The 13,824-nt window shown below is 43.5% G+C and overlaps 1 protein-coding gene across 2 annotated transcripts; it reads right to left on the reverse strand.

Annotated features, from left to right (window-relative positions):
- Nucleotides 1-451: 451 nt before the first annotated feature.
- Nucleotides 452-12,518, reverse strand: LOC118366095 (transcription intermediary factor 1-alpha-like). 2 transcript variants are annotated; one of them, XM_035748464.2, is made up of 17 exons: nt 11,718-12,518; nt 11,387-11,505; nt 9,207-9,354; nt 8,894-9,026; nt 7,198-7,314; nt 6,944-7,058; nt 6,653-6,799; nt 6,365-6,479; nt 5,794-6,242; nt 5,407-5,535; nt 5,144-5,267; nt 4,965-5,022; nt 4,763-4,892; nt 4,067-4,662; nt 3,655-3,862; nt 3,320-3,475; nt 452-2,922 (listed from the first exon to the last, which is right to left on the reverse strand). In XM_035748464.2, exons 1-17 carry the CDS (start codon nt 12,004-12,006, stop codon nt 2,302-2,304), a joined length of 3,654 nt encoding a protein of 1,217 aa, XP_035604357.1. In that variant the 5' UTR covers nt 12,007-12,518; the 3' UTR covers nt 452-2,301. The 2 variants fall into 2 exon arrangements, with proteins under 2 accessions (XP_035604357.1, XP_035604356.1); XM_035748463.2 differs by having other exon boundaries at nt 11,709-12,518.
- Between the last annotated feature and the right edge of the window lie 1,306 nt (nt 12,519-13,824).

Raw genomic sequence — 13,824 nt, forward strand, 5'->3', positions numbered from 1 at the left:
GTGTTAATTTACTAAATTATAAGTACTTTGCTACCATGGCCTATTTATTGCCTTTACGTCCTTACGCCATTTGCACAGATTGTATATAGACCTCTTCTATTGTGTTATTGACTGTGTGTTTGTTTATTTCATGTATATCTCTGTGTTGTTGTTTGTGTCGCACTGCTTTGCTTTATCTTGGCCAGGTCGCAGTTGTAAATGAGAACTTGTTCTCAACTGGCCTACCTGGTTAAATAAAGGTGAAATAAAAAACTAAAATAAAAACACTTTGACTAACACCACTGATTTCTCTATGCTAGCTACCACAATTAATAGCCCAGTGTTTATTTGCTTAAATCACTGAACACAACAGGCGTCTACTTGAGACAGGCTTCAATATGAGCCAGGCATCTATTTTCCTTAATCCACACAGCTTTTGCTCATTTGCATATTTAATTGTTTAATTCCAGCATTCACTTCCAGCATTTTAATACATTTCTTCATTTCCTACACTGTGTTATCATGTACACATTGTGTCAAGTTTCTTTTCTCTGAGTATGCCTCTGTTAAAAAAAAATATTTTAAAAACTTTTTGACAGAATCATTATTCTCCTTGACTGTGCATTTTCGTCAGTCCTTAATTTCGCCAATAGAAGGCGATCGGGCGATTTTTGGGGGGTCTGTACTCCGGAAGTTGTTGGCTGTTTTTGGTAATTGATGGAACCTCTGTAAACAATTCCTTTAGACCCTACGTTTCTTTGAAAGGGGCGTTTATTTGCTGAAATGTGTGCCATTGCCTGGCTATTAAAAGGTACAGGTGGATATTTGAGACAGCGTTTAATTCAAGTTTTATTGTATGCTACCAGCTATACCAACAGGAGTTAGCATTTAGCAGTCACTTCTAAACCGAAAAGGGACTACTTCTAAATGTTATGCAGCCAAATAAATCCAAATCAGACTTTAGTAACCAGTGGGCCTGTTACAATACATCAATCATGACGGATTTGACGAATATGCACTTTGTTAGATCAGATTTGTTGACTGTGCACCAATCTGGCAACCTTCTGCAATCCCCCAAAGTCTGCTTTCCAGTGACCTCTTTACTGCATCTATTGAAGTCTTGTGGTGGCATGAGGGGCGTGATACAAAACAAAGTCTTCATCGATTGGATCATCTCTAACCAATCAAGAGTATCAATGTCAATTACACATTTTCTAACTGGATGCTTTATCCACGTGTGTTCTGACTCTGGCCCATTCGGTGAAGGGTTTTGGGGGGTACTCAGATCCAGACTGATAGTGGAGAAGAAATAACGTCCGTGGCCAGACCAAGTCTGGGTAGCCAGGTAACAAGAAAACATGCAAAAAGAAAAAGTGAGCGCTACAGTTTGGTTCTCTTTACATGCCAAAAATCAAGCAGCACCATTCGAGAACACTGCACTTTCATTTGACATCCCTGTAATCTAGTGAACAGTCTTAAAAGTAGACTCAGAAAAATGACATTGCCACCAGCAGCACAGCAGATACTGAGATGAGCGGATGCAAGACTTCGCTCTCACACAGTATCTGCTCATACACAGTTCACTTCACCGTAGCCAGGGCATCAAAACAGCGGAGAAGTTGAGCCGCACGCTCTTAGTTGTCGCTGAAATTGACCCACTATGCTGTTTGCCTTTTGCATCTGTTATATCGCTGAGTCCACCTTTCAGAATACCTCCTTAACAATGTTCTGTACAAGAGTAGCCTGGAATTGAACTAAATTATAACACAACTATACATAGAAGTTTAAATGATTGACCTTTATCAAAAACTTTGAGTTAAGACGTGATGTAGGGCTATGGTTTTCATGGAGTTCTGTCTTTGCAGTTATTTTTCTTTAGAGTTGGATAAATAATATCACGTACATTATTTTAAATACAGTATTATATGGCATTCATCTTTACAAAAGCCAACATGGAAAATGGCAGACAACTTATCAATAATAATGGACATTATTTGTGTGTTATGATTGTTATTGTAGAAAGTTCATCAGTTATAGCATGATTGTAACTTCTCAGTCCCAGCAGACAGAACAGTCTGTGCATTATCGGTTCATACATGTAGCTACATTGCTTTGTAACAAGACAAACATTTGTTCATTCATTGCCCATCTCTGTACCCTGTTAAACGTCCCAGGTTTCTCGGTGTCTTTATTTATTATTGAAAATCATATAAAAAATTGTATGACGCAGCAAAGAGGTCACCCTGTATTTTCAGACAACAGAACCAATAGATAATTCTAAAAGCTTTATTGTCCGGCCAATTTACAGTGGAAGAACAAGAATCATTCCTCTTCTGCTTCGTCTCGCACTTCTTCAGTCGTCCCCTCATTTTCTATGGCTAAGCCTGCAGCAGGGCTGGTGTCCTGGGAGTCAGCAGGGCTGGTGTCAGGAGGGTTGTCTGGGGTATCTGAGAGGGGTTGGGGGGCCTCCTCGCAGGGAGGGTTGTCTGGGGTTGAGGAGAGGGGTTGAGGAGCATCCTTGCTGGGAAGGTTGGGTGATGATGCACCCCTTGTTGATGGATCTACTGGTTCTGTAGCATCAGAAGGTGGTGAGTCTCCTTTCACTGGAGAAGTCTCTTCCCCTTCCTCTTCCATGCTCTCTTCTATAGGAGGTATCCCTTCTTCCGCCATCCCTCCTTCTACAGGAGCCTCTTCCGTTCCTTCTTTCTCCATAGAAGGCATCCCTTCTTCAACAGGTGTTAGATCGTCCTCGACCGGGGGCATATCCCCTTCGTTAGGAGCCATCCCGTCATCTTCCATCCCTTCTTCCATCTCATCCTCCACAGGGGGTATCATTCCCTCCTCTCTGCCCCCAGAGAAGCTCCTGTCTTGGTAGAGGAGCTTGAGCTGCTCTTCAAAGTACTCCTCCAGGCTCAGTCCTGCACCTCCCACCTCAGTGTCTGCCTGTCAATCAAACAAATGTATTTTATAAAGCCCCTTTTACATCAGTTGTCGTCACAAAGTACTTTACGACTACCCGAGCTCAACGAGCAAGCAAAGCAGAAGCGAAAGCACAGAATAAAACAGGAAAACAAGCACATCAATGTATGCTACTTATATCTCTAATTAAACAAGTGGTGTGTCTCTCACATTTTAGGGCTGGTTTCTGAAATAAGCCTTCTACTGGACTTTGAGCATACTTTTAGTCCATTCTAAATAGGCTTAACCTGTGTCTGGGAAACCAGGGCATTTTCAGTTTTGTGGTCCAATACAAAAACAAAATGTGAATCCTAGCGTTGTAACCAAGCACCATAATCGAACCCAAGTGCATCATATTGTGTGTTGTGTAGTCTTGCCGTACCTGGTAATACTTTGCACAGTTCCTGAATATGAGCCTGACATCCTTGACAAACTCCTCAGCACTGCAGTAACGTGGGCTCTCCTTAGACTCCAGCCTGCTCTTCACTATAGACAGGTCCATTGGAGTCTCAATCAGCTCCTTATACTCTGGGATTGACTGGACATAGATGGGGGAAGCATCATTACTTAACTGTTATAAATTATCCAAAATGAATGGTGTGGTGTCTGGGGATTGGGAGTTAAGACAATTTTCTGACTCGATAGACAAAGTCGTATCGTATTGATTGAATTAAAATCATAGAGCAAAAATGTTCTATAGGGTAGTTGCAGTCTTACCAACGGTGAGGCAGGCTCCTGGAAATCTGTACTGAACTCGTTGCAGTAGATGCAGAGCAACAGTCTCTCACATTTCCTCTTATCAACTGGAGGGAATCTCTCTGATCCTGGCTCTTCCTTCATGGCTGGTGATTCTCCCTGGCTATCTGGGTTATACTCCATCTCAGGACTGGCCAGGTCACGACAGAACGAACAGAACCACTCACCACTGGAAACAGACACACACAGGGGGGTTAGTGAATTCACAATATTGCAGCCTCTTGTCTCTCTTTGGGGGTAAACAATTCCCAGTTTATATTACAAGGTACTGCACACTTATCACCCTTCAGAGACAGCTGTATTACATTTAACAGGCAGAGCAGGCAGGACTGTGCAGCTGTGAGTGGTGCATAGAAATGTAGTTGTTAATTACCTGGGAGACTCTTTAAGTGAAGGTATATGACAGTTCAGATGGAAGACTTTGGGACATCTGTCACAGCAGAGCAGTTCTCCCCCATTCTGACACACGGCACACCAGTCTTCATTCGGGTCATCTTCAGAGACACCTGGGGCCTTTTCTCGGTCTGGTTGGGGGTCAGCCTCTAGCTCTACCTGGGTCTCTGGCTGGGCCTCTGCCTCTAGCTGGGACTCTGGCCGGGCCTCTGCCTCTAGCTGGGACTCTGGCCGGGCCTCTGCCTCTAGCTGGGACTCTGGCCGGGCCTCTGCCTCTAGCTGGGACTCTGGCCGGGCCTCTGCCTCTAGCTGGGACTCTGGCTCTAGCTGGGGCTCTGGCTCTAGCTGGGGCTCTGGCTCTAGCTGGGGCTCTGGCTCTAGCTGGGGCTCTGGCTCTAGCTGGGGCTCTAGCTGGGGCCCTGGCCAGGCCTCTGGCTCTAGCTGGGGCTCTGGCTGGGGCTCTGGCTCTAGCTGGGGCTCCAACATGGGTGCTGGGAGAGACTGCTGCTGGGGCTTGGGCTGGATGCCTGTACTGCTGTCTGGCAGGCTGGCTGAGGCTCCAACACTAGACTGCACCTGGAAGATAGAAGAGACATTAGGGAGATTCTATCGTTCATATATTATTGTATAGAATAGAATATACATATTTCAAAAGCACACATGCAGTCATACTTACAAAGCTAACTTCGTCATCGTCCTCTGGTTCGTCCTTGATGACGATGATTGGTCCGGGGGACGACCTTCGCCTCCGCTTAGCTGAGGGGGGAGCCGCAGCATGAGGCTCTGTACGCTTCCAGGAAGCAGACCTTCAACACAGAACCACAGATATTACAACCAGGAACACATCAACCACACGGTACATACAGGGGTTCACCTACCCTATGTTGGCTTCAGAGGAGGAAGATTTGGACATGGGGGAATTCTGTCTTCCTTGTGCTGAGGGGAGAAAGAGAAATGGGTTAAATTGAGAAATGTATGATTGGGCATGAATAGCTGATTTAATTATATTTAAAGTTTGTTTTAACAAATGAGGGAAGTGTGAGGGTGAGATGCCTACCATGTCTGTCTGGGAAGGCAGTGGCTAGGCTCGGAGCATAACTAGCTCTGGGGTTGGGCATGGATAATGATGAAGATCCACTGGGGTCACTCCTCCTCAGTTGTGCGGCTTCCATCATGTTACGCTGAGAACAACAACCAAAGAGTTACACTATTTCTCGTGTGTTTGTTTGTGTGTGGTAAATACACAACCAGAGACATAAAATACATGTAAATACATTAAATAATGAGGTTTAGGTTCAGTTTATAGGAAACCGCATATACCTGGTGTATAGAGGCTTGAGTGCTGATGGGTCCTGTGTTAGGAGGTGCATGAGAGTAGCGGGAGGTACCCTGTAGCACATCCATTGGTTTGGGAGGGAAGCTGGAGTTGTGGATGAGATCCCTTAGAGACTAGAATGAGATATGGCACAAACAACAGAGGCAAGCATTTTTCACAAGTTTTGCAATTACTACAATTTTCTTTTTTAAAGACAATAACACAACTCAGTAAACAGAAATCATAATCGGTTCCTTTGCATCAGCTTGTCTCCATTTTATCATAACTGAAATAGCATGTTCTCAGTGACTCCGTGTCGGTTAACAGCAAAGAGCAAATCTACAACTTCAAAAAGGGATTAGAAAAAAAACAAAAAAGAATCACACACATACCTGAGGAGGGAAGCCTGCGTTTTGCAGCATAGAGGTGGGGCTCCTGGGGTTGGGATGGGTTTGGGGGCCGGGGGGTCCGTAACTCCGGCCTGGCTGCTGGATCTGGACCATATTGGGGGGACCCTGTGATGGAGAACCCCCCTGGTGGGGCCTCTGTGGAGGTGGGCCCCCTGGACCTGGCCCCGGGAGTTTCAGACCCTGCTGGTACCAGGACCAATGATTGGGAGGGGGCTGTCCAGCCCTGTTGGGGTGCTGAGCAAGCTTCTCTACCTGCAGCTGGAGCTGGGCCAGGGTGCTCCCACGCTGGTGGGCGGTGGAGCCTGGAGGAAAGGCCCCGGGAGGGCCCTCTCCTCTAGGGCCGGGGCCAGGCTGGCTGGGGTGGCCAGGAGGGAAGCCCTGCTGCATGGAACTGGGCTGACGACCAGGGATTCTCTCTACTGCCAAAGACCCTTAGGAAATGCACAGAAACATGAACAAACATTAGTTCAACAAGGTCTGCATTTAAAATCATGGGGATTATTTTGGATTCGGCCTACAGTATCGGTCAGAACTGAAGTTTTAGCGTTCTTACCAAGGTCGACATTTGAGGCCCAGAAACCGGAGCGACACTGGAAGCGGACTGAGCTCTGAGGGACGATGGATGCGTTACAGTTGGCCCTCATTAGGTAATGGATTTGGCAAAGAATCTGAAAGAAAAGGTTTCTGAATCACTCAAATGCTTTTGAACATCACAAATTCAGTTTAAAATGAGTATTTCCACACAGAGCTGTCTGAACAATTTAGGTCAACATTTTCCCTCATGGGTTTAAAAGGTAGGCCAAAATAAATCCAACTCCCCAGTTAAAGTTATGGTTCCTACCAGTCTCTTGCAGTACAGCAGAGCTGTGCCACTGTGACTGGCTGTGGCCCACTTGGTGAAGTTGATGACGTGATCTAGATGTCTGGTCAGGTGGCTGACATCTTCTTGTTGTTTCTTCAGTCCGACCTCATGGTCCTTAGTCAGTGTCTGAAACAACCACCATGATTAGCACAAAGCTACTTACAAATATGCTCACATAGGTAATTAGAGCCATGTTAGCAGAAGTGTACATTATTTAATGTGGTGGTGAAATGACAACATGATTGCTCATGTCCTATTGAACAAGCATACCTCAAGTTGATTGACCAAGATTTTTCCCTTTCTGTTGATCTCCATGATCAAGTTGCAAATTGATTTCTTTATCTCATTGGTGACAGATTTGCGGTTTTCATCGACTTGCTGGAGTCTGAAAGAATAAAGATAGAAGTAGAAAAGGAAATTATGAGTTTGCCTGTAGTCAATCATGCTATTGAACTTGTCTATGTACATAACATAAAATGGTATGTAGATGTTTGCACATTTAGTGTATGTAATAAGTAAGTTACCCATTGTTGATGCAATTGGACACTTCTTCAATGGCTTTCCTCTTCTCCTGGAGCTGATGTGTCATGTTTTCCAGGTGTTGCCTGTGGTTTCTGTAGGCATCCTCAAGGAACTGGTAACTGGAGAGACAAGGTATGCAGAGTAATGGGAAATTGAGCAATTATTTACCTGTATTTGGTTTACTGGTGATATGGATTGATATGTAAAAAACATGACTATGTGCAGGGAGATGTGTTCCCCTGGGGAAGGGAAACAGGAGGTAATCACGTATGTTTAAGTACCATATTTAAGTCATTTTGCGCCTGTTAATTATAGACTATCTGCTATAACAATTTTACTGCATTACAGCTCATAAGGAAATCAGTCAATTAAAATAAATGATTAGGCCCTAATCTATGGATTTCACATGACTGAGCAGGGGGTTCAGCCATGGGTGGGCACTTGGGAGCCAGGCCCACCCACTGGGGAACCAGGCACAACCACCCACAAGAGATTTATTACAGACAGAAATACTACTCCGTTTCAGGAAGCCGAATATGGAGGTCCTGGTGGTTACACATGGTCTGCAATTGTGAGGCAGGTTTGTCATAATTCCAAATTCTCTACGTTATGCGGCTTATGATAGAGAAATTAACATTCAAACTCTGGCAACAACTCTGGTAGACATTCCTGCAGTCAGCACGCAAATTGAATGCTCCATCAAAATTTGAGACATCTGTAACATTGTGTTGTGAGATAAAACTGCACATTTTAGAGTGGCCTTTTATTGTCTCCAGCACAAGGTGCACCTGTGTAATGATCATGCTGTTTAATCCACTTATAATATAATAATATATAATAATAATATAATAATAATATAATAATAACTTCTTGATACACCACACTTGTCAGGTGGATGGATTATCTTCGCAAAGAAGAAATGCTCACTAACAGGGATGTAAACAAATGTGCACAAAATTTGAGAGAAATAAGCTTTTTGTGCATATGGAAAATTCATGGTATCTTTTATTTCAGCTCATGAAACCAACACCCAACACTTTACATGTTGCACTTATATTTTTGATGAGTATAAGTTTATGTTCCGACCTATGACCTGTTTATCTGTCAGTATCAAATGTCTGCCAGTGCTGAATGTTATGGTTCAAGTTTGACTGAGTCTAGGGCACACTGGTAATGTAATTTTTCTGTGACACAGATTCTATAGCAGCTGATGTGACTTCCTACAAGCCTCTTGGGCTGTGTTTACAGAACCTTCGGTGCTGTGTGATCAATATATAATTAGGGGTCCTCCCTGAAGGTGATCTCTCTGAATTCCTGTAATGAACCAGATATATTTTTTTATTGATATTATCAACGACTGCTCTCCTTTTTGTTCACCTGAAAATCGCCTTTACACAGAGGATTAATACCAACACATGAAGCACAGGTACAAAAATACTTATGCCCATAGACTTCGTCATTGAGCTAACACTAGTTAACATTGGCTTGCGAAATAAACTTCCTTCATACTGGACACAGAGACATAAGAATGGTATCCACTAATTCATCTGACTCTGGGGAAGCCTCACTGTCAAAATCCCAAAGTATCCCTTTATGGTAGCTAAGCACGACAAAAGTCGCCGCTAGCACTGTGATGCAGTGCCTTAGACCGCTGCGCCACTCCAAAATAAATAAAAGGTGAGTAAAAGGTGGTCATACTTGTGGTCTTTGTGCTTGAGCAGCTGACAGTCTCTGCATGTGAGACGGTCGCAGGTCTCACAGAACAGCTTGAGGGGCTCCTGCTTGTGGATGTCACAAAACACTGGCTTCTGTGTGGATGCACCAACAGCCTCTGGAATAAGACAAGAATTTAGCCTAGAAGAAAATAAATCACTACGCATTTACCCATCTACATATTTGTGATTCGGTTTCATAGGATTTAGTTGTGCAGCTCCTACCTACCACCTTCCTTGGCATTCTATTTTCTTACAGTATACAATTCAGAAAGCCACATTTTCATAGAGTAGGCTACCTGGGGACATCTCTTCCTTCTGCCGTATGGTATGATCCCTGGTGAACTTGACTCGCTGGTGGGCCTCAATACATGTCACACACAGGAACTCCACACACTCCACACAGAACCCCGTGGCCTCTGTGTTGTCATCACAACTCATACACACCTGGAAATAGGGAAGGTAGAACATATGAGAAAGAACTTGCCTTTACGTGAATCCATGATTTTAGTCCCATGCAAAGGCAATGCTTCAGTGGTGACACATGGTATACAGTGCCCTCAGAAAGTATTCACACTCCTTGACTTATTCCACATTTTGTTGTGTTACAGCCTGAATTTAATTAAATAGAGATTTGTTGTCACTCTCCTAAATAAGTTCAGGAGTAAAAATTAGATTAACAAGTAACGTAAGTTGTATGGACTCACCGTTTAACATGATTTTTTTAATGAATTCCTCATCTCTGTACCCCACAATTATCTGTAAGATCCGTCACGTTTTTTTATTTTATTTTTTATTTATCCATTATTTTACCAGGTAAGTTTACTGAGAACACGTTCTCATTTACAGCAATGACCTGGGGATTATTAGGTGACCGTGATGGTTTGAGGGCCAGATTGGGAATTTAGCCAGGACACCGGGGTTGACACCCCTACTCTTACGATAAGTGCCATGGGATCTTTAATGACCTCAGAGAGTCAGGACACCCGTTTAACGTCCCATCCGAAAGACAGCACCCTACACAGGGCAGTGTCCCCAATCACTGCCCTGCAACACCATTTCCAGCAGCATCTGGTCTCCTATCCAGGGACTGACCAGGACCAACCCTGCTTAGCTTCAGAAGCAAGCCAGCAGTGGTATGCAGGGTGGTATGCTGCTAGCAGTTGGGCAGTGAATTTCAAACACAGAAAAAAATCACAAAAGACCAGGGAGGTTTTCCAATGCCTCGCAGAGTAGGGCACCTCTATTAGTAGATGGGTCAAAATAAAAAAGCAGACATTGAATATCCCTTTGATCACGGTGATGTTAATATTTACACTTTTGATCGTCTATCAATACACACTGTCACTACAAAAATACAGGCATCTTTCCTAACTCAGTTGCCGGAGAGGAAAGAAACCTCTCAGGGATTTCACCATGAGGCCGAAAGTGACTAACAGTTAGAGTTTAATGGCTGTGAAAGGGGTAAACTGAGGATGGAACAACAACATCGTAGTTACTCCACAAAACGAACCTAATTGACAGAGTGAAAAGGAAACCTGTAGAGAACAAAAACATTCCAAAATATGCATCCTGTTTGCAAGAAGGCACTAAAGTAATACTGCATAAAATGTGGCAAAGCAATTAACATTTTGCCCTGCATTCAAAGTGTTATATTTGAGGCTAATTCAAAACAACACATTACGAGTACCATTCTCCATATTTTCAAGCATAGTGGTGGCTTCACCATGATATGGGTATGATTGTTATTGTTAAGGACTGGGAAGTTTTTCCAGGACAAAAAAATAAACTGAGCTAAGTACAGGCAAAATCTTAAAGGAAAATCTGCTTTCGTCTGCTTTCCAACAGACACTGGGAGATGAATTCACATTTCAGCAGGACAACCTCAAACACAAGGCCAAATCTACACAGGAGTTTCATACCAATAAGACAGTGAATGTTCTTGAGTGAGAGTTCAAGTTTTGACTTAAATCCGCTTGAAAATCTATGGCAAGACCTGAAAATGGTTGTCTTGCAATGATCAACAACCAATTTGACAGAGCTTGAATAATTTTGAAAGGGATAATGGGCGAATGTTGCACAATCCAGGTGTGGAAAGCTCTTCAAGTCATACTCAGAAAGACTCACAACTGTAATCGCTGTTTCTACAAAGTATTGACTCAAGGGTGTGAATACTTATGTAAATGAGATAGTTCTGTATTTAATTTTAATGTTTTTACTTTGTCATTATGGGGTAATGTGGGAAGATGGGTGAGAAAAAATATATTAAATCGATTTTGAATTAAAGCTTTAACACGACAAAATGTGGAATAAGTCAAGGGGTATCAATACTTTCTAAAGGCACTGTAAGTGTCCTGGGTCTCGGTCAGTAAGCACTTATTACCTGACCTTACCAGACAAGGATTCAGCAACTGAATTTTTTTTCTCCCCATTTGAGCGTACCATTTGTGACCCTTCCTGGTAACCAATATTAACGCACCTGACTGGTCTTCTCCACTGTGCTGCTGGGAACCTCCACAGAGTCCTTCACAAAGAAGTTATCGAGCACCTCCACCTCCCAGCATTCTTGTCGACACACTGGGCAGCGGATCACATTGACTGGAACCAGTGGAATAACATACACAGAAATGAATAAGGCATCTATTAATATTTACAACCAATCTGACAGACGATTTTGAAAATCCAGTAAGGCCAAGTTACAAAAGAAATCTGCGTTTTAATGAAAAGTTGCAATGATTATCCTGCACTTCAGTGACTAGTAGTCGGACTACAGTAATCAACTTTCCGATAAACAAACTGACGGATCTCACGTGGTTTCGAACTGTCCACTTGAAGTTGCGGGTCGCGCCGTTGTTCAGTGTTGACTAAGTTCCTTGAAGGAGGTGGAAGACACTTATTGCAGAAAGAGTGGAGGCATGGCAGAAGTTTCGGCTCTCTGTTATGGAAATTCAACTTGCAGACAGGGCAAGTGTCCATGAGACCGAGGCTACCTCCTAGCTGTTTCGCCCTCTCCTCTTCAGCTGGCAAGCTCTCTGCCTCGTTTTCCACAATAATAACAAGGTCATCGTTGTCCACAGCAGCTTCTGGGCTCTCATCCATTGTCTCTGTTATAGCTGTGTGCCTATTCAAGATGGACTTGGGTGCTTGGAAACCAATCACTGTTAGCTAGCTAGCGGATACTAGCTAATGTTAGCTAGTCTCTCTACAGTCTGTTAACGTCGAAATCAGTTGGGCATATGTCTTGTACGAGCAAAGTTCATGGTTCATACATAATACTACCTTCCGAAATGACCCCCAGTAATGGCAGGTTTAGCCAACGTTAGTATAAAAACATTGATTTCAAAGGTTTAACTCTGCGGTTGGGAAGCTAGCTGGCTAACGTTAGCTAGATGACACATTTGCTACTACGAAGGATGACGCAACTTAATTATTAAATAGCTGCCTAGTGTCAATGAAACTGAACAATGATAGAGGACACATAATAGTAATTTTGTACAATAAACGTGCAATACAAACTTATATCAATGGAAATTGCTTGCTACCATTTGTACAAACAACATTATCTCCGCCCGAAAAAAAAAAACTCACGCAGGCCCCAGCATGCACTTCGACTTTCTATGGTACAGCGACAAGTGCAGGACAAAAAAGCTTGTTAAATTAGAAAGGCGTTTTTTAATTGTTCAAGGAAATCAACATAAGCAAATAACAATATACCAAGTTTTTAAAAAAACATTATGCATTTCTTTGATTTTCTCACAGTCATATTTACTTAGATGATTCCTCATTCATTGTCAATTTATTAATCCCTCCCTGAGTCCCTGCCAGCAAAAGCCCAGTAGCCTGGAGAGGAGTTGATGGGCAGGGACCAAAGGGTAACACGAGGATAGCCTATCCATTTTCTTCGGAAGTCCAGTTAGGACATATGAATACAAAATCAATTCCCTCGTTATGTCGAGATCACAACTTATTTTTCTCATGGTCACAACATAACAAGCGTTGTTTTGTCGAGATCACAAAATAAACTCTATAAATTGGAGTGGATGAATTGATGATAGATTGACAGTATGATTGAGGTGGCAGAGCCCACGGTGGATCCACACATATATTTTTGTTGATTGCTAGTAGATTTCATGCTAACATGATGCATAACTGATATTTATATAATTCTAAGGGACACTTCTTGTTTTATGGATAATATTTAAATATACAGGGTGGGTGATCTCCATTCCTGACAGGCTGATCAGATTCAATTGTTTGTGAAGGCAGAGAAGTGAGATTTTCACCGCTCAACGATCTTCTTCCTGGGACACGTCATCGTTGAAGGGAATGTCCAGATAGATCCTGAAAAGGTGAGGGCGGTGGTGGATTGGCCCCAACCCACATCCAGGGTGCAGCTACAACGGTTTCTGGGGTGTGCTAATTTATAACGCTGTTTCATTTGGGGCAACAGCACCCTGGCGGCTCCCCTCTCTGCACTCACTTTTCCCAAGGTACCGTTCACATGGTCCCCAAGCTGTTGACAAGGCATTTGTGGACTTTAAGCAGCGGTTCACCACAGCCCCCATCCTCATCCATCCACATCCGGCCTGTCAGTTTGTGGTTGAGGTCAACGCTTCTGATGTGGGAGTGGGGGCCGTCCTGTCCCAACGGTCTGTCCAGGACCAAAAGCTTCATCCCTGTGCCTTCTTGTCCCATCGTCTCAATTCCGAAAGGAACTATGATTTTGGGAACCAGGAACTTCTGGCAGTTAAGATGGTGCTGGGAGAGTGGAGGCACTGGCTGGAAGCGGCGGAACATCCATTTTTGGTGTGGACTGATCATAAGAATTTATAATACCTCCACCCAGCCAAGCGCCAGAACTCTGGGGGGGGCCTGGCTAACCGGATGTTCGTCCCTGATTCGGCCTGTCTCAGGTCC

This window comes from Oncorhynchus keta, chromosome 33, assembly GCF_023373465.1.
Source record: "Oncorhynchus keta strain PuntledgeMale-10-30-2019 chromosome 33, Oket_V2, whole genome shotgun sequence".
In the NCBI taxonomy this organism is placed as follows: domain Eukaryota; kingdom Metazoa; phylum Chordata; class Actinopteri; order Salmoniformes; family Salmonidae; genus Oncorhynchus; species Oncorhynchus keta.